This window comes from Hyaena hyaena, unplaced genomic scaffold (genome assembly GCF_003009895.1).
Source record: "Hyaena hyaena isolate Hyena2069 unplaced genomic scaffold, ASM300989v1 scaffold_75, whole genome shotgun sequence".
Lineage (NCBI taxonomy): Eukaryota > Metazoa > Chordata > Mammalia > Carnivora > Hyaenidae > Hyaena > Hyaena hyaena.
Window position 1 is genome coordinate 2907676 of NW_024080707.1, and position 21487 is coordinate 2929162.

Here is a 21487-nt window from a genome sequence, read left to right on the forward strand (position 1 = left end):
TATGTCAGATGCCCTCCTCCATGGTTATGTGACCAGAGCTTTCTGCTTTCTCTTAAGCTTTGATGTGGAAAATGGCCCTTCCCCAGGGCGGAGCCCACTGGACCCCCAGGCCAGCTCTTCCTCTGGGTTGGTGCTCCATGCCACCTTTCCTGGGCACAGCCAGCGCAGAGAGTCCTTTCTCTACAGATCAGATAGTGACTATGACTTGTCACCGAAGGCGATGTCAAGAAACTCTTCACTTCCAAGCGAGCAGTAAGTACGAGTTCTGTGTGGCTTCTAGTCTCACACTTACCTCATCTCTAACCTGTCACAGCAGCAGCAGCAACTGTGGGAAGGAGGGAGGAGAAAAATGAATGTGAGCCGAGGTGACAGCAATGACCCTTAAAGACATTAGTGTTCTACAGCATGGGAAATATGTAGCTGGGGTCTCCAAGGGTATTAAAATTCTCAGACACAGTGTGCAGATTTCATCTGTTATTAATACTTTTTTTTTAAATTGTCATTCAGCTTCATTTCCTGAACCACTGAATCATTTATGAGTTGAGAACCTTAACACTTTTTTTGCAAATCATACTAGAACTTTCCACAGCATATACAGTTTGCATGAGGCTAAGGTAAAAAGGAAAACAGTCGTTGATGACATGCCTCCTCTCTCAGTAGTCTCTGCCTGGTGACATTTAATGAGCTGTCATCCAGCCACATGTCTTTGTCCCTTCTCTGGAACCTTAACTCAATGCCCACTTGTTGCCTGGCTCCTCGGTGAGACATGACACACTCCACCACCCTATTAAACACAGCTGATGTTTTTGTTTTGCCACTATTAATTGTAGATCTCTAATTTTTTTAAAGAACAACGACTGGGTTGTATTACTCGTTTATTAAATTTCTGAAACCAAATAAAGTTGGATGCTGGCATTCATGCTTTAAAAGGTTTCTGGGCACATGTACAATTGTTTTTAAAATCATATGTTATAAAAATATTGGTAGCTCCCTCAAGTCTCCAGCCTGGAAATTTCCACTGGCTTCTCTTCTGCTTTTGGAAAAGAAGCTAAAAAGGGTCACTCTCTTATGAAAGGGGCAGGCGACATCTTAAAGCTACCAGTAAGAATGGATTCCCCAGGGCATTTATGCCAACAAATTCTAATATAAGTGCCCCTTCCCTAAATGTCTCAAATCATTGGGTGGGCTAAAATTCATTTATTCATTCATTTGACAAATACTTCCTGAATCTTTCCTATTTGCCATGCAGTGTGCCAGGCTGGGGATGAAAGGTTAACAAAACAGTTGAATAATCACAGATGAGTTAAAAACAGATATTCTCAGAAAGGTTGCATGCTCTCAGGGAAGTTACAGTTAATAAGAAAGATAAGAGGAACACCCACATAACTGTGCTACGGAGTGGAAGGAAACATTTAATGAGCACTTACCGTGGGACCAGCTGCATTCACATGTGTTATTTCTTTTAATCTTCATAACAGCCCTGCCAGGTAGGTACCACTATTATCTCCACTCTATAGATAATGAAACTGAGACTCTGAGAGAGTGAGAAAAGTGCACCCATCCCATGACTATATAACCATATGCCATGCTATATCCTGTGACTGTATTCAGACCTCTTAGACTTGTTTGTCTATGTTCTTCAAACTGCAAAGCAGAATCTCAGCTACCAGGTAGAAAACAAAAGACTGCATGGTCAAGGTGGCTGAGGCCAGAGGAGAGGTAACCACTTTCTGCAGATCATGTAGAACCAAGGGTATTTCTGACCACATTTTGCATGGGAGCTTGACAGTTAATATAGCTGCCATTGTTTCTTTTCCCAAGAGGAACACCTTTCTAGACTTCCTAGGGGGAGAGCATAGGAAATGGGGGAGCTGAAACTAATTAGAGCTTCATTCGTACAATGTTTCACAGGTAAAAGACTAGCTTTGGAAGGCAGCTAACAGGTACCCAAACTCTGGCCACATAGCGTGATGAGTCTCAGGGTCATTCAGAGGCTTCTGAGAAGGTTCCAATTAAGTTTCATATTAAACTCTGATGATGTTTTAAGAATCAAAGTTATGAAAATTTTGAAGTTGAAGAGACCTGAAAGATCACCAACTCAGTCTGCAGCTGTAAAAGAGAGATCTAATTTCAAATGACTCTGCACCCAAGGTCCCTAATATTCACGGTTTATCTTCTTTTCAGTTTTACCAACTAGCAAAAATCTCCCCCTAACTCAAAACCTCCATAATGTTGCCAACTTTAAATTCAGGAAAGTAAGAATTATATGTGTAAGTTACCTCGTATCAGTCTCGTTTTTTTTTTTTTTTTAAAGAAAAAGACTTCTTAAAATGAAAAGAAAAAATGGAGGAAGGACACACTTTCATAATAAACAACAACTCTTCCCAAGAAAACACTGTTGGCAACAAAATATCACCCTATCCAAGATACTGATTATAGAATATAGGAAAGTCTTTGAGTGAATAAAGTGGCACAAATTTTTATTTGGGGAAATTTTCAACATTACAGTAACACTTTATATATATATATATATATATATATATATATATATATATATATAGTTTAGGAATTTATATATCTCTTTACAACAGGAAGTGAAGCTTGAATAATATCCAGGTTTTTCTAGTATTTCATTTCACCGGGACCATGTTGGAGAATCCAGTTTCACACACGTAGCTTGAGCTAAACTGAAGTAATACTTTCAAAGGTATTTCACCTGGTTATTACTCTTCAGAGCGAATTGAAAAAATAGAGAACAGCAACCCCCAAGTCTCTCACTGCTTTTTCTGCTTTCCATCCATAGAGCCAAGGGAAAGAAGGAAAATGATAGGTCTAGAGTCTTAATTGGAAGGCCATTGTGTGGGGGCTCTGGAATGTTCCCTGCTCAGGAGCTCCTCATATTCAGCACAGAGCAGTCATGGATTTATGTAAGAGTTAGAAAACTTGCATAATTCCTCTGTATTAAACCCTAATAGTAGAGGCAACACTGATTTGTTTGTTTTAATTTCTCATCTGAATAGTTTTAGAAGAGTAAGAGGAAATATAGGCAAGGAGAGTGAGAAGATAAAGATATTACAAGTAAAAATGTAAGTGGAAAATTACAAGTGGCTCTAACTTTTAGCAACAGAAGAAAGACCGAAATAAGGCTTTCTAGTAAAGAAAGCAAGATCATCACTGGGTCCCAAGAGGACATTCCGGATGCTTTCCTAGATGTGGCAATCATTTGCTGGCTTCTCTTTTGTTCCTGTGGTGTAGTCATCTCTAACACAATGCTTTCGTACACCAAGGTGCAGATTTCTCAATGGGAACATAAAGTCCTGGAAACTGGTGAGGCCAGTTATGTTCTCCAGAACTGGGGCAGGAACCATGCTGGACAGGACGGATTTTGATAATCCACCTGCAAATTCACAGGGAAGGAAGATCCATATTTCTATCATTTGGTCATCCCATTTGCAAAGCCTTATATTGGCAAAGAGGTTTTTAAAGCCGCCATTTGTGTGAGAATTAAGTCATCTCTAGAGAGAGCTCTCAATGGCAATGAGACCTAAGACTGAAGAGGAAAAGTATTAATAATAGATCACTTAAATTTAACACCAGTTTAGTGATGAACTACCAAAAAAATTGCAATCTAGTGTTCTTTAAGACTTGAGTTAGATCTACAGCCATCACACTTACTAGTACCATGGCTTTGGCATTGAATCTCTTTTACAGTGTCTAAATTATCTGTAAATAAAAGTGCACATGAAATTAAAGTACATTTCCTATGTGCTGTGTACTATTTATAGTACTTTACATACTTTAACTCATTTAATTCCTGCAACCTTAATTTAGTTGGAACTATAATTTTCTTGTCTTAAAGATGAAAACATTGATGTTTAGAGAGGTTAAGCAAGCTACCTAATACATGGAGAACCAAGCCTTATATCTGGGGAGTGTAGATGATCAAACCATATTTAGTACAAAAAAAAGGATGAAAAATAAAAATAATGATATTAATCTCTACTCAGCCTAACTTTCTCATTCATATTCATTCGTTCTTTTAACAAAAGCTTTTCAGTTTAGGCACTTTGCTAACAAATAAGACATTTTCTGTGTCTTTAAGGGAACAGAAAGATTTGTAAGTATATAGGCAGTTTTAATATCTTTGAATAAAGGCAATCGTGGAAAAGTATACACAGGACTTTGAAAGGTCTGGCCAGGCACGCGAGTAGCCCACTTTGAGTGGTTACAGAGAAGCTAGAAAAGTTAGCCAGACAGAAGGGTATTCAGGAAGAAGAGCCACACTCTAACTACTGTCTGGTTGTCAGGAGCATTGTGGAGAAGCACAGCTCAGCACAGCTGAGGGAGAGAGTATGAATCGATGAGGAAGTGGTGAAAGGCAAGGATGGAAAAGGAAGCAGGAACCTCATCATAAATGGCCTATGTTAAGGAGTGGATCTTTATAAAGCTGAAGACAATCAGTGGGGAGCTACTACAAGGTTTTAAGCAAGAAAATAGATAATCAGATGAATGTTTTTGAAAGATAGCTCTGACTACAGTGAAGAGTGGTTTGGACAGTAGACAAGCCTAAAGACTAGTGTCCAAGAGCCAAATGGAAGACTACTTTGGTAATCCACATAATAGAGGGTGAGGATCTATATTAGAGCAGATCCAGTGGGCAATTAATAAATATTTGCAAGTTAGCATCAACAGGGATTGGCAGTTGACTGTGGAGGGAGGTTTCAGCCTTAACCACCAAGCTGGGTGGTTGCACCATTTTTAACAGTCAAGAACATTCTCTTGTCACATGAAATGATGTATGTGAAAATGCTTTGTAAACTGTAAAGCATGCTCTTAGTTCTCTTGACTGCAGTAGGGGTAGAGATGAGCCTTCCAGAAATGTTCTCACCAGCTGGGAAGATAGACATGCAATTCTTTACTTATAATAATAATGATACCTAGTACTAATAACTATAAATGAGTAAATGCTTTTATGTGCCAAGATTGTTGTAAGAGTTGTACATGAATAATAACTCACTTAATTCTTACAATACCCCACTTTACAGATAAAGAAATTGGGGCCTAGAGAGGTTGCCTAATGCCTCAAAGTAATTGTGCAACTCAGAAACAAACCAGTGCTGTCTGGCTCTAAAATCTGTGCTCTTGATTACGATAGTATAGGTCTCTCTGTAAGACACACTAAAACCAGTGTTGCAAGAAAAGTATGAGTAAAATGCTATAGCATGTTTGAAACAGAGAAAGACAAAATATAGAGTCCAGAGGATATAACAGAAGGAAGTAGCATTTTGCTTTTTAGACCATTTCATTGTTCAGTGCAGACATACCCTCATTCAAAGAAAGACTCAGAGTTCTCATCACCGATTCTTCTACAAAACTGTAATGTGCTGGGTTTGTCACTAGATGTTGCTCATGGCAAGGTTCTGAATATCTGGCATTGCATTCTAGCAGTTTGGGAAACTAAGAAGCACATCAGTTTTCATAATGAATCAAGTGTTTTATTATTTCCATGCCATCTTATTCTAATTATTAATATATAAAATTGTGATTAAAAATTTTAGAATCGTTTCATAAATAATCTGGTTGCACTCAGATAGGAATTTTGTTTTCTTTCTTCCTATACTTGCTATCAATTATCTGTAAATTGTCCAATCCTTTTCTCTAGCAGCTATTATCTGATATATCATTAGCATTAACTGTTCAAAACTTTTCAGAGAACCAATGCTATGGATCTGCAAGTCCATCTCTTACTTCTGAATTTTCTGCTTACCTAAACTACAAGTTCCATAATGATAAAGTCACGCTGATATGGTGCCTTCTTAATGCTTACCACACTTTAATCATTACTTTGTACCATGTTAGTAACTTCATATTAATGTAACAATTCATCAGCCTTAGGTGCTACATATGTATGAGATCTGTTTATATATTTAGCTTGTATTGGGAATTTAGACTCCAGAAATCCAGGAGCTTCAGATGACCTACTTAAGTCTTAACTCCATTACTTTATTCCCAAGTTACCCCAATGCCTTATGAACAATGTGAACTTCACAGCGGAAATCGGAACAAATAGCAAGATATGTCACCCATGTAAAGTTCATCTCAAGAAAATGGCTTGGGAAGGGCCATTCTTGATACAGTTCTTGATCTTGTTTTTGATACAGCTCACCATCCTGCATTTATCACAACTGCTCCTCTTTTATATATATATAATTTTTTTTTCTGAGCGAGAAAGTGAGACAGATTGAGCAGGGGAGGGTCAGAGAGAGAGGGAGATACAGAATCTGAAACAGGCTCCAGGCTCTGAGCTGCCACCACAGAACCCGATGCGGGGCTCAAACCCACGAATTGAGAGATCATGACCTGAGCTGAAGTCAGAGGCTTAACCAACTGAGCCACTTAGGCGCCCCACAACTGCTCCTCTTTTAACCCTTTCTTCTGTCTCTCCAAGAACCCTGAGGTTCTTCCTCGGGTTCCCTCTTTTTATAGTTCCCCATTCCAGAAGCCACCCCCTGCCATTGTAACTTGCCCCACTGCTATCGGTAACTCTGAAATGTATAGCTCTAATTTCCATAGTTCAATCTTCTCGATTGATGTTTCCACTGGGATATCAATGAGGATCTTACAGTTCAGCATATGAGAAAATGACATCTCTTCTCCCACCTCCTTACTTTCCTATTTCTGCTCATGATTTCACTATTTTCCCACATACCCATTTTTTTAATCGAAAATAGTATTTCTTTATGACCCCTCATCCAATTAAATGCTGAGTCCTTGGCAAGACACTTAGGGTGTCTTCAAAATGTCTTTCCTTATTTCTTCCTCTGCTCCACCTATTTCTTCTCACCTGAATGACTGCAATATCCCCCTAGCTATTCTTCTTGACTTGGTCCTCTCTCCAATCCATCTCTTGGTGTCTTTGGCATTTTACTTTCTAAAGCACTTTTCTGTTTGCCTTTCTCACTAAAAACCTTCACTAGCTCCTTTCTTCCTTCTGAGCTAAGCACCGCCTCCACAACCATGGTCCATACCATCCATAAGATGGGTGTGGGGGACCTTCTAACCTTACCCTCTAAACATGTCTGTTGTAAGTGTGCTCAACGCTGCCCAAACAGTCCCCAAGATCTCAGCAAGTGTGTTCAGTACTTTCCTATTTTAATACCTTTGTTCCTGATATTTCCCTCCTTGGTGGCATCTACCATCCATGCTCTATAAAGCCTGCCCTTCAAAGTGCATCTCAAAACCACTCATTTGATCAAGTCTGTCCTCCTTCCTCTAAACTGTAATTATTACTTCTCCTTTGCAGCCCATTAAGTTTCCCCATTAAATGTTTATATTCCTCATTCTGTATTTATCTATTTCTGTCTCCCCTGCTGTGTTTTAATTTGAAGGGGTCATGGATTCTGTTTAATTCAATCTGTCAACTATGTAGGATCATTATGAAAATAGGTAATATAGTGGTTAAAAGCACAGATATCTTGGAATCAAACAATCTTAGCTCTTCCAGTTATTATATGCTAGTTAAGCAGTGGCTTAACCTCTCCAAGCCTTGATAGCATCTTCAAAATGGGAACATTAAGAGTACCTGCCTCAGGGTGATTGAGTGGAGTAGTTAGTTGCCCATTTGAATCTTGATTTAGGCTCATATCATGATCCCTGAGTCATGGGACTGAGCCCCGTGACAGCTCAGCTCTGCACTAAGCACTGAGCCTGCTTAAGATTCTCTCTCTCTCTCTCTCTCTCTCTCTCTCTCTCTCTGTCTTCTCTAGCCCCTCTCCCCTGCTCATGAACTCACTGTCTCTCTAAAGTAAAACAATTAAATTAAAAAAAGAGTACCTGCCTCAAGTCTTGTTACAAGAATTAAATGAGATTATGTACATAAAGTACTTAGCACAGGGTGTGACATACAGTAACCATGCAAAGAATGCTATCTGTTGTCAGTATTCTTTTTGTAGTCACTGTACAGAGTAGATGCATAAGAACTTGACTAAATGACTTGAAGGGGGACTTCTAGCAAAGACAATAGTAGAAAACAAAGTATTATATTAAATAAGACCCCAAAGTAAAAGCCCATGTTGGAGAAGAGGCCCACATGGATGTATGTGTTGTTCAGCTCTGCATCTTTAGGCCTCATTTAATGCCTGATACTCGGCTGGTGCTTAATAGTCATTGGTTATATTCACGTTATTAACAAATAAAGTACCATATTTGTATGGCAATTATGAGGACAGAAATCAGACACTGAAGGAAGCTCATTGCCAACCAACTTCTGCGCAGCTGTTAGGATTCACACTGTGATAACAAATTGGCCTGATATTGTGTCTGCAACTAACAACAATGTGTTGTCTAATGACTTTATGGAGAACTTGCTGAATGTGAGCTTAAGTAGATTAATCAAAGCTTGTGCCAGAGAGAGTGCATTTCTGAAATCGTGCTTTAGACCCTCCCTAAGTACAGATTTACAAAACACTAGGTAGAGCTTAATCAAAACTTTGGGACAAAATGAGCAACAATGATATGGTAATGGTAGGTTCAGACTGTAAACTCCCATTAAAAGCTTTTCCTTGGGTACTTTAAGAAAAAAGTTATATTAAAAACAAAAAGTAATGGGATTCCCAGACAGAAATCTGTGTTTAAATGGCATTAAGGCTGTGGCTCAAATCAACAAAAGCCAGGAAATCCAAAGTTAACCTTTATCCAGACTGTTATGCCATTTTTTCCAACTCTGTGTGTGCTGGTGAGCAGCCTTCCCTTTGAATTTCCTGGCTCTGGCAACCCAGTCCGCTTTGAATTACAGTACTCTGGGTCTGCTATTAAATGGGAATGTGCCCTGAGGATATATGCTTACTTGCAAGTGTTTTTATGTGTCAGTGTAAGCCCAGGAGGACTTTCTTTCAAGTCCCAAAGGTCCCCATTTATGCCTAGATAAGTCCTGCCTTATATCCAGGTAGAAGGACTTATGTAGTATTTGTGTCGCTAACACTGATAAAGTTTAATATTACAGCTTCTATGTTATAGTTATAATTCAAATGCACTTTGAAATGTTTCTTTTCTCTCTTTTCACCAGACACGGCGATGACTTGATCGTAACACCTTTTGCCCAGGTATGTATCACGCTGGCCCTGGTTTGCTCTCCCTCTGTCTCTGGGTACAGTTTCTAAGTGTGGCCTCTGCCCATTCATCCCCTTTTGTTCCTAACCATCCTGATCATTGTCCTTATAGGTCCTCGCCAGCTTGCGAAGTGTGAGAAACAACTTTACTGTACTGACAAACCTTCATGGAGCATCCAACAAGTAAGCATGGACTTTTTGTGGAGTTATACCTTCCACAAAGGCAAAAACATTGAATCACACTAAAAAGATGGGGGAAAAAAATTGCATGGAAATTAGCCCTCCAATCTAAGGACACGTGATGAAATTTGAAAATAGCATGGAACATCATAGTATTTTAGAACTGGTAAGATGTGAGAAATTAGTCTGGATTTTATTAATCTTTGTATCCTTCACACTTAGTAGACAGTAAGAGTTCAACAAATGAAAGGTGGAGATGAGGATTTTTGTTGATATTTATACTTATTACTTTGAGAAGTATGAATACTTATCCATAACATCCATAAATTCTATTAAAATTCTTTTGGAATATCTATTAATGAATTCAGAGGTTCAGATTCAAGATTAAAGGTACTAAAATATTCAAGTCCAATTGCCTTTTGTTTTTGATAATATATAAATAGGTTCATGCAACTTGATGAATAAGAGTGGGATTATCTTCTCCTCTGCCCCCAAATAACTATATAACCTTGGTTATTTCAATTAACATTGCTGAACCTTGGTCTCCTCCTCTTTATAATGAAGGGTTTGAACTTGATATTCCTGCATAACTTTCTCCTCCGAAACCATTTCGATCTACGAATAAGTGCTATGCAGGACACTATCCAGCATTTTGAAACATCATCACAGGACTCAGAAGGTCCTAGAATCAGCAGTCATGGAATAACACCCAAGGCACCTCATGACCCAACTCAAGTTAGTTTGATTGAGTTTCTAATTGGTGCAGTAGACATGAAAGCTAGAGACTTGCCTGACCTCTTTTGCAGTGGTATTCCCTGTTTGTTCATTTATTAAATAATTTACCCAAGAAGGATTTATTTGTACATGCTATTCATCCATGCACACATGTATGTTTTTGACAAATTGACCCAATATTTATTGAACACTACCTTTTACCAGGAACTGGTGATATAATAGTGACAAAACAGACAAGTTTTCTGCCCTTTCAGGGCTTACATTTAAATAGAAAGTGCTGGAGCAGATGCTGGTGAACAATCAGACAAGGACTCTGGCCACATGGGATCACATTCCAATGACTATGGTCTGGTTGCTCCCTGCATGTTCTATTTTCCATCCCCATTATAGACTTTCTGTTCTCTCTTCCTCAAAACTCTCTCTTCACCTGCCAGTGATTGCCTAGCTAAATCCTATTTGTCTTTTAGAGCTCATCTCCACTGTCACCTTCGCCAGCATGCTTCCCCTGACCCCACCAAGCCTAGCTGAGTGCCCCTCAGAGTGGCCGCAGAACACTCTCCCAACCTTATCACACTGTTTATGGATCTCTGGCCACCACTAGACTGTGTGTCCTTTGAGGTCCTTCTAGAATTACACTTACTTTTCTTTGGATTTCCCAGATTTAGCAAAATGCCTGACACATAATATATGCTCCATAAATATGCATCACAGATATAAATTTCCAAGTAAATAATTGTTGGAGAAAGACTATCAGTTATTTGGAAAATTACTTTTTCAGGAGTATTTTTTTCTTTTTCTCCATATTTTTTTTCTTTACAGAATATGACCTCTAGGGCCATACATATTGGCCTCATAACCCAATGCTACCACTTGACAACTATGTGACTTGGGCACAACTTCTCTACATCTCAGTTTCCCAATCTATAAAATAAGGTTGCTGTGAGGATTCAATGAGCTGACATTTGTAGAACATTGATAACAGCACCTAGCACATCATAGGTGATGTGCTCCATAAATGTGAGCTATTATAATCGATAGGTACACGTCTCTTGCTGAATCCAGGCAGTACAACACCTCAGAGTTTTCACATCCATTATCTCAGTGATAATCACTATAAGTGCTGTTTATGACAGGTATTGTTGCCCCCCACTCTGAGGATAAGGAGACAAAGCTTAGGGAGATAGATTAACTGACTTGCACAAGAACACACCAGTTCTGGTGAAGAGCATAGTCAGATCTGAAACCTGGTATCCTGGCTCTCATTGCAACGTTCTTTGTAAGGAAAAACAGTTGTTCTCTTCCTATGAAGGGGGAAACCCAGTTCTTCCTATGTTTGTTTGTTTGTTTTTCTTCTCTGTGAGTATTCTTTACTACTGAGAAATCACTTTATTTCTGATACTCTGGTCACCAAATGTGTGGAGGTTCCACCAACCCTCCTCCCCCCGCCCAACAACAAGCAAGCCTCCTACACCAGCTGGGTGTCTTACAATTTAACTGTATTCTGACACTATCTATCCAGAGATCCCATCAGATCCCAGATTAAAGACTCAGTCCCACAAGACTGCCTCCCACTTCAGATGTCAGATGTTGTCACCTGTGCTTCTGACTTACTTCCTATAGATCAGAGGCTCCAAGGAGTCTCTCCTCAGGTTCAGTGAATTTGCCAGAATGGCTCATAGAACTCAGAGAAACACTCACTTACCTTTACCAGTTGATTAAAAGACACGATAAAGGACACAGATGAACAGCCAGATGAAGAAAAATATAGCATGAGATATGGGAGGGTCCCAGGCACAGGGGCTTCTGTCCCCGTGGAAATGGGGGGGGGAGGGCGTCACTCCCTCAGTGTGGATATGTTCGCCAGCCTGGATGCTCTCAGAACCCCATGCTATGGGGATTTTATGGAGTCTTCATCACACACACATGATCAATTATAACTCTGTTTTTAACCCCTCTCCCCTCTCTGGAGGATGAGAGGTAGGGCTGAAAATTCCAAGCCCTGAATACTTGCTTGGTCTTTCTGGTGACCAGCCCCTCCCAGGAGCTTACCCAGAGTTGCCTCATTAGAACACAAGATGTTCCTGTTGCTCTTATCACTTAAGAAATTACAAGAGTTTAGCAGCTCTATGTCAGGAATTGGGGGCAAAGACCAATATATTCTATTTCTGTTACCTCATATTTTTGCATTCGCTACACTAAATAAACTTTCTTGGTTATGGGAAGAAATCTCCAAACATTTTTAACAGAGTCATTTAGGTAGAACTCAGGGAATAGATGAAGGTCAGAGAGCCCTAAGGCAGAGACATGAGCTAGGAGTGTTTCCAGGAATTAAGATATTAGGAGTGAAGCCCTGGACAGACATGATGGAGGTGGGAACTGGAAAGGAAAGATTAATAAGGATACATTTCAAAGGCTTCTGTAGTTTAGCAGGACTCAAGGTCACTACACTGCATAGCTCCAGGGCAAAGGGGTGGGGGATATTTTCAGTTACCATTTGTTAGCAAGAAACTCCGATATTCTTTTTCTGTAAGTGTGAGAACATTCAGCCTAACTCTGCTGATTAGTATGCTATGTCAGCTGAAGCTGCTTTCTCGGAATCAGGTCTTTCCGCAGCTGTGAGGGTTTTGAGCCACATAATCCTTCAAGAGCTAGAGTACCCTAAGACCATAACTGCTGTATACAGACCTGACCTAGAGTCCATTCTCATACTGTGGTTGAGGACCACTCTCCAAATCATGCCCCTTTGCATCACCTTTGGTCCAAACCAAACCACACTCACCAAACAGGATAAATCTCCATCAGTAGGATAGTTGTATCTGATGATCTTTCTCATAACCATTCCCACCCACATTTGCACAGAGTTGATCCTCATTGATTTCAAGCATTTTCTTCTCTTTCTTTTTCTTTTTCTCCCTTTCTTTCTTTCTTTCTTTCTTTCTTTCTTTCTTTCTTTCTTTCTTTCTCTCTCTTTCTCTCTCTTCTTTCTTCTTTCCTTCCTTCCTTCCTTTTTTAAAGTAGGCTCCATGCCCAGCATGGAGCCCAATGTAGGGTTCCAACTCATGACCCTGAGATCAAGGCCCGAGCTGAGATCAGGAGTCAAATGTTTAACCAATGGAGCCACTGAGGCACCCCTGCCCAAGTATTTTCTTGAAACCAACACCACCTAACAAAAATTCAAGGCAGGGCACATATCCCACTGGAGTTTCCTTGGGAGGCTGAGAACTCAATGATGGGTTTTAGCTACAAATGAAACAACCTAGGGGGTTCATTTAATACATTCCATTGTATTTCTAGACAGTCAGTACTCTCAAACAAATAAGGAAAACTAGGGACAACAATGCCTGCTAGGAATGGGTCCATCATACTGATGGCATTTCCCCCACATATTCACTTATCTTAACGACTGAAACTATAAGATCCATGGAACTCACAAGTGGCTTTCTGGGACATTCTTGGGTTCCAGGGTGCCATTCCTTGGCTTAAATGTAACATTTAAGCAATAATTCTGTCCTTGGAATGGTTTTCTTGAGACATCTGGATAGTGTGGTTTATTATATGAAAAGGAACTCCCACATAGAACCATACTTCTCATAAGTCAAGATTTCCTTTATCTTTTGGCTCTTTGCTCTGCTGAAAAAAAAAAAAAATGTTCATTGTATGCCTGAGCTTTACCACCCAAAGGGTGAAAATCTCAGTTTCTGTTGAGGTGATTTCCTTGTACTTCTATGAAATGTTCCATTGAGAGATGCTTGACTGGGCCTGTATTTCTTGGCTTCAAATTAAAACCCATTATTTCTTTAGTCCCAGGAGTTAATTTTGAAAATATGGCTTTCATTTAGAGCTGTTAATTCAGATAAGCACCTAAAGCATTTATTGGCTTCAACTGATGGAGAAATCACATGAGTGAAGCCCCCACCGTTCTTCAGTCTGATAACCAGGGAATATAACAGCTAGAAGCAAAAAGGTGTCCCCCATATTCAACTGTGTCACTAACATTGCAGAAATCACCAGTGGCTATCAAGAAATCATGTAACATCTCTGTATCAACATTCTCCCAAGGCATAATTCAATCAACATGTATGTAATCTTTGAGAAAGAATTAATAGCCATTTAATTTTGTTTTCAATGTATATCTTTCATTGCTTTATGTCCTTTGGCATGGATTTAAATTAGCTGAGAATAATAAAATCTTGAGCATTCAGAGGGGAAAGAATCCAGCCAAATTTCCTCAGAGTAAGTGAGGGAATATATGTAAACCACTCACAGAGGAGCTGGCACATTGTAAATTAGCAGTAAATGTTAGTTGCCTCCTGCTTTCCCCAAGTGAGGAAGAAACTGAGAGGTTCAGTGAGTTGCCGAGGGCTATACATTTAGAAGGTGCCAGAGCCAGGCTTAGGATTCCTGTCTTCTGATTCATAGTTCAGTTCTTTCTCCACTGTACTATTCAGGGCTGCAAAGTATTATTAACTGTTGTGACCACATTTTCCTCTCTTTTAATATCACCATCTTTAATCCAGGCATATAACTTATGATTCTTCTATAAGTTGGGGACCACTGGAAAGTAGGCAGCCAATGGCATTTCCTTCTGGCACTCGTGACAGTTTTCCAGTTGACACTCTCATGCCCTATAAACAATAATGCAGCTTCAAGTCATTCATTCATTTAGTTAGTGTTGAGCCTCTTCTTTACCCCAGGTCTTGGGAATAAGTAGTAAACCCAATAAACTTGGTTCTTGCCTTTGCAAAGCTTGCACACACAGATGTTTATCTGAATTAACAACTCTATATAAGAGCTTTATTTTCAAAATGAACTCCTGGGACAAGGGAATTTATATAATTTGTGTCATTTTCAAGAGACCATTAGGAGAATTATGTGCCACGAGTACCCAAACTGTTAAGAAAGCAGAGATTCCAGGGATGCCTGGGTGGCTTAATTGGTTGAGTATCTGGCTTCAGCTCTGGTAATGATCTCATGATCTTATGGTCTGTGGGTTCGAGCCCTGTATCAGGCTCTGTGCTGACAGCTCAGAGCCTGGAGCCTGCTTTGGAGTCTGTGTCCTCTCTATCTCTGCCCCTCCCCTACTCACACTCTATCTCTCTGCATCTCTCAAAAATGAATAAACATTAAAAAGACATTTTTTTAAACAAAGCAGAGATTCCCAAACATTTGGGATCTCCAAGTTCAATGTCTCCTTTCACAAAAGCCATCTTTTTGGAATTCAAGAAGACAGGTAAAGTAAAATCATTAAAGACATGTTATTAATCCAATGAATACATATTGAATACCCATATCATTGCAAATATTTTGCAATTCCAAGGTTACAAAGATGAATGAGATTCAGTCTTTGCTTAAATTTCTCACGGATGAGATAGACAAGAAAATAGGAACTGCGATACAGTGTGAATGGTGCCATGATGGGGCAAACGTAGCAAACCACAGGTAGCACAGACAGTGACTACTCACAGTGGGGAAGGCTTAGCTGAGGAAGTGATACTTGAGGGGATTCCTAGTACAGGGGAAGGAGTTTGCCACTGACAAAGAAGGAAAACAGTATAAAGTTGAGCAAAACATATGCAAAGGCCCAGCGACATGAGTGTATGCTGTGTTTGTGGAACAGTGAGTAGTATGTAGAAGCAAGACTATAGAGGAAAAGGAAGCCAGATAAAACATTCTTGTGGTATTTGGCTCCTCAAATGATTTTTACATCAACAGTTTGTTCAATCGACAGTTCACCAGTATTTATGGAGTTCCCACTATTTGTGTAGCAGTTTGGTGGGTCCTACAGAGGCTATGTGGAAAGGAGTCAGCACTGGATCCTCCCCTCAATGGGTCACAGATTGACGGTGGGGATAATATGTGCCCATATGAGTTGTAACATGAGGAAATAACCTTAAATGTACAAACAAGGCACCATGGGATATTAGAAGAGGGGTCAATTTTAGTGAACATGATGACATCCTTTGCAGAAGATGGCATTTGACCTTTGCAGTTTCGATTCTGACACCAGCTCCAGAGTGTGGATTTTTTCCTCACACGTCCAAGAAATTTTTCCTTAACACCAGCTGAGTGCCTTACAGTTCAACTCAGTTCTGATCTGTCTACTTGGAGATAGCATCAGATCCCACAGGCTAAGGACTCAGTCCCAGAAGAGTAATTGCCACCTCAGACACCAGTTGCAAGTCCAGTTTATTACCTGTACTTCTGCCCCACCAACTATAGATCAGAGGTTCCCATGACCCCCTTCTTGTATTTTCTTAATTTGCCAGAGTGCCTCACAAAACTCAGAGAAATATTTTACTTACCAGAATACTGGTATATTATAAAAGGACATATAATTCAGTAACACCCAAAGGGAAGAGATGCATAGGGCAAGGTATGTGGGAAAGGGCAACGAGTCTTCCATTTCTTGGAATGTGCCCCTTTCCCCAGTCTCCTTGCACTCACCAACCTGGAATACAAGGAAACACTCTAAACCTAGTCCTTCTGGGTTTTTTTGTGGAGGCTTCATCACAGAGCCATGATTGACTAAACTCAGTCTCCAGCCCTTCTTGTCTCCCCAGATGTCTGAGGTGGGGCTGAAAGTGCCAACCCTCTAATCAGGTAGTTGGTTCCCCTGGCAATTAGCCCCATCCTTAGGTTACCTAGAGGCTTTCCATAAATCTCCTCATTAACATAACACAGGACACTTTTTATAGCTCTCTTCACTTACAAAATTCTTAGAGTTTTAGGATTTGTAAAAGGAATGAAGACAAAGATCAACTATAGGTTTCTTGCTGCAGTGCCTAGGTAGCTCAGTTGGTTGAGTGTCCAACTCTTGATTTCAGCTAAGGTCATGATCTTATGATTCTGGGATTGAGCCTTGACTCAGGCTCCATGCTGAGTGTGGAGCCTGCTTAAGATACTTAAAATTCTCTCTCCTCAAAAAAAAAAAGATTCTCTCTTCTCGGTGTAGAACCTGCTTAAAGTTCTCTCTCTCTCTCTCTCTCTCCCCCTCCCTCTTCCTCTCCCTCTGTTCTTCTCCCACTTGCATGCACTCTCTCTCTCTAAAATAAATAAATAAATGTGCATACATGTATATTTCTCATTATAAATCAAATATCATAGAAAGGTAGATGATATTTACATTTGTGAATCTGTGTGGGGAGAGCTTCCTTATCAGAGGAATAGCCTGAGCAATATCAGGAAAGGAATAGCACCTCTCCTGGAAGGAAAAATAAGTGATCAAGTTTGGCCTTGGCAAAGTACAAATTCCTTCCTTCCTTCCTTCCTTCCTTCCTTCCTTCCTTCCTTCCTTCCTTCCTTCCTTCTTTCCTTCCTTCCTTCCTTCCTTCTTTCCTTTCTTCATTCTTTGTTGTGATAACTATTTGGCTGAGGGCTTGGCATATGAAGGACCATCCTGGGTCCCAGGGATCCAGTAGTAAACAAGTTGTTCCCTGCCTGCGTAAATTTTGTATTTAAACTAAGGAGCTCTATACTGAACACTAACTACTGCCTGTTTTCATTACAATTTTAAAGTGCTGCTAAGGAGAAGTACAAGATACATGAGATCAAACAGCCAGTCAGTGATTTGAGATGAAATGTCAGAGAGGAATTCCGACAGATAAGCTGGGAAAAGTATGTTGAGGCCAAAGAGCAGAGGACTTTGAATGCTCGGCTAAGGAGTTTGGAATTTAATCTCTTACTTTTCCTGAAAAACAGCGCTCAGTATTACTGCAGGTGTTATCAGCAGATGAAATAGTGGAAAGAGAATGCACTTTGGATTCAGAAAGACTTAACATTGAATCTCAACCATGCCAGTTATAAACCATGTGTGTTCCAGCATGTTTCTTAACCTCTTAACTACTCAGCTTCAGTTTCCTTATCCTTAAAATGAGAAGATTATATTCCCAGTGGAAGCTAAGAAGTACCTGGCATGATGTCTAGCAGAAAAAATGTAGTAATTGGATGGCAATGGCACAGAGGGTTTAAAAGTCCCTTGCCTAGGATGACCTAGCTAGCAAATGTTTGGTAAATGTGAATCCTGCCCATTAGGCCCTGAAGCTTTCAGGTATGTTACCTGGAAGGTAGATGACCCCAAATGGATCACAGGTGGATCTGGTGCACTTAGGACCTAGAAAGAAAACTTGTGGCCATATTGGTGGGGAGACCCTTTCTTAACAACATCTTTGCAGGCCATTCTCTGTCATTTAGAGTTTGGCTTCCTGCTCAAACTTGGTTGTACATGAGAATTCATAGATTTGTGTAAAAATACAGATTCTCAGGCCTCATCCCAGATATGCTGAAATAGACTCCCCAGGGATGGGGAAGGGAATCATATTTTTAATAGCTCCCCAAGTGGGTACATTGCTCATCCATGCTTGGATGCTGACTGGCCTAGAGTACCACCTTCTTGCTTATTGCTAATATGCTATTGCTCTTTAGTGGGGCAGACAGCCCTTCATTCTAGTGGTTCTGAAAACGGGCTCCACAGACCAGCAGTGTCAATGCCATGAGTGATCACTTAGAAATCCACACTCTCAAGCCCATCTCAGGCCAATTTGATCAAAGACCCTGGGGGTTGGGCTCAACAGGGGTCTCGGTAAGCCCTTTAGGTGATTCTGATGACCCTGAAGCGTGAGGGTCACTGCTCTACACTTTTTGGGGAAGCTCTGCTGTAATGCAGTGGGTGGAAGTTCTGCAAAGCATGAAAAGGTTGGTGAGACCAGCAAAACTGGGCAGTAGGGCTGAGAAATAAACAAGAAAGACAAACAAAAAAGAAAAGGAGGAGCCCCAGTATTTGTGGAGCATAAGTTTGTTTGCTTGTTTCAATGAACTCAACATTAGCAGGCTTGTTACAAAGTAGAATAATGCCCAGTTGTTCTGTGAAAGACTGTTTCAGAGGTTAAGCAATCTGGATTCCTGTTCCTGTGTGACTTTCAGCGATGGACTTCACCTCTCTGGGTCTCAGTTTCCAGAGGTGCAAAAGGGAGGCCTGGACTGATTGGTCTCTCAGGACTCTGTCTCGCATAACTTTCTACCGCACTACCAAAGGAACTGGGATCCACTTTGACATGTGGTGTTATTCCTGAGCAAGCATATTGTCTGAGGGTCTCTTGGAACAGTGAAACCTAAAACTGAGGGGCTGGTTAGGGACCTGGAATAAATGACTTCCTTCCTGAAGAGCATCCAGGAGGCTGTACGTAGGGAAATTCCGGGCCATCTGGATGTCAGAGGATTGCAATCATCCACCAGTGTTACAGGAGCCTGCTTTCCGGAGACGGCATTATGTCATTTGATAGCTCATTATGACCTGGGAAACTCCTCGGTGATCACGGGCTGGAGTGGGGTGAGGGGCACATGGGGGTGATAGTCATACAAAGACTCAGGCCTTCTTTTCTCTCTGTCTCCACAGGAGGTCCCCAGCTGCTGCTAGTCAGCCACCTGTCTCCAGAGTCAACCTGCAAGGTAAGTGTCATCCTGAGGCCCAAGACCATGCTTCAAAATAATACAGGTGTCATTTGTTCAGAACCTGTTTCAGAATGACAGCACTTGTTTGCATATCAGGGTCCTCCAAAGTCTCTTGCTGACTTTTTTCAAAGGCATAGTGGAGCCCTACTTCTTTACATGTAAAACCAAATGAAAAGCAATATTAAATACTTGTCCCATCATGCGCAGGCCTAGGCTTTCAGGGTGTGATGGATGTGTGGTATTGCTGCACTCCAGGAGAGGGACAGAAGGCAGAGCTGTATTGATACTACAATGCAACCTCAGCTTGCTGGCCCCGGTGTGCTCAGGAGAGCTAACTTCAAAGACCGTCCGGCTCCCCCCTCCCCACCCCGTTGGCCCCAAAGAGTGTGTTAGTGATTTTCCTCTTAGCGTCAACTATAGGTCCCACTTGAGTCTACATCCTTTCCAGGTGTGAAACCAAAGGCTTTTCCAGGTCACAAATCATTTCCCTTGGAGGTCATCCAACTTTGTTCCTCAGATGTGTGTAAGTGTGTGTGTGTGTGTGTGTGTGTGTGTGTTTAAGAAACCTAACCTCTCATCTTTCAGTGCTGTGCATATGCCTTCCATGCAGAGTTGAAGGCTATGTAGGGGAGGGACTACCCCGAGAACACCATGGAGATGGATTGAACATGAGCTCTACGTGACATAAGATGCAGCCAGTTACATGACATTGTTTTCAAGTCCAAAATGGAGTTTCCCCCCTTGAATCTACCCCCACTAGTGAAGCAGTAGACCTGAGTAAAAACCACAGGAGAAGCAAGTAAGTCGAGCTCTAGTGAGATTGTCTAACACCAAATAGCACTGCCTGGTACACACTCTGTTTCCAGCTATGGTATTCCCTTTGCTTTATAGTTAACCATCTTCCTTCCTTGCATGTGGTATTTCTCTGGCTGGCATCACAGCCATGAGAATAACGGACATAATAGAGAAGCCCAGCTTTTAAAGAAGGGAACCAAAACAGGTTCCATCAGCTCATTGGCTTCTGAAGTATTTATGGCACACACCTTTAAACCTATTTTTATTAGAAAAGGATTGAGAACAAGAATAAAAGTGAAAGGAAGATATTAAGTAAAAGTAATTTCATCTCCAGAGCCCCATAGTATGAAATGGAGAGAAAATAGTACTCTGTCCAGAGGTTTCAAAAACCTGGTGTGCTGATGTACCATATCCTTTAGAAGTTTGATAAAAGGAAACTCAATAGGGTGTTTTAACATATAACTGGTATTACATAGTCAGAGATCAAAGCAGGTGGTTTTGAAACTCCTCTATCATTTCATCATATTAGCCTACCAGTGAGACACCTTTGCTCATATCTCTGTTCACCAAATTAGCTCCAAAGCCTTTGATAGCAATTTGAATATTTAAGTTGTTTTCTTTCCTTTTTTTTTTTTTAATAAATACTGACACACATTAGGAGAATCTGTGATATTTATGGCTCTATAAATTAGCTCATTAGCTAGAGATGTTGCTGGAAAGATCATTTTGTGATTTTTGGCACAGTGACTACAGCTTGGCAACTAGAGATTCTTTGGCTAAATTCTTTAAAACAATGGAGGAAAGAAATGACAATACCACTTAGGCAATTTGTTTTTGTCTGTCTTTGTGGCAAACTACAAAAATTCTGGCTTTTCATCGGGAAGAGAATGTAGCGATACCAATTATTACGTAATTAGAGGTTTCAAAATCTCCTTAACGCTTAAGCCCAGTCAGAAGAGGAAGGAGGATACACACATCCTGTGTTTTGTTCTTATTATCAGCTTAAATAAGTCAGGCAGATTTTTCCTGGTATTTTAATATTTATCAGCATGTGACAAAGAGGTGTGTTTAAATAGAAAGTTTAAAAGGGAAGGAAAAATAAGTGGCTCAGAGCGAACCGAATTGAAAGCTGAAGCAGTGCTTTCAAAGATGATTTTTCATGATAATAAGATCAGGTTATGATTTATTATAGTTGGGCTTATGTATTTCAATTGAGATCTAAG

The 21487-nt window shown here is 40.4% G+C and overlaps 1 protein-coding gene across 1 annotated transcript in view; it reads left to right on the forward strand.

Annotated features, from left to right (window-relative positions):
- The window catches only part of PDE4B (phosphodiesterase 4B), a 354431-nt gene that overhangs the window by 232852 nt on the left and 100092 nt on the right, over nt 1-21487 (forward strand). The window contains exons 2-5 of the mRNA XM_039233423.1: nt 58-252; nt 9065-9101; nt 9220-9290; nt 19414-19466. Of these exons, the coding sequence (XP_039089354.1) occupies nt 58-252; nt 9065-9101; nt 9220-9290; nt 19414-19466 (356 nt within the window). The remainder of the gene's footprint in view (nt 1-57; nt 253-9064; nt 9102-9219; nt 9291-19413; nt 19467-21487) is intronic.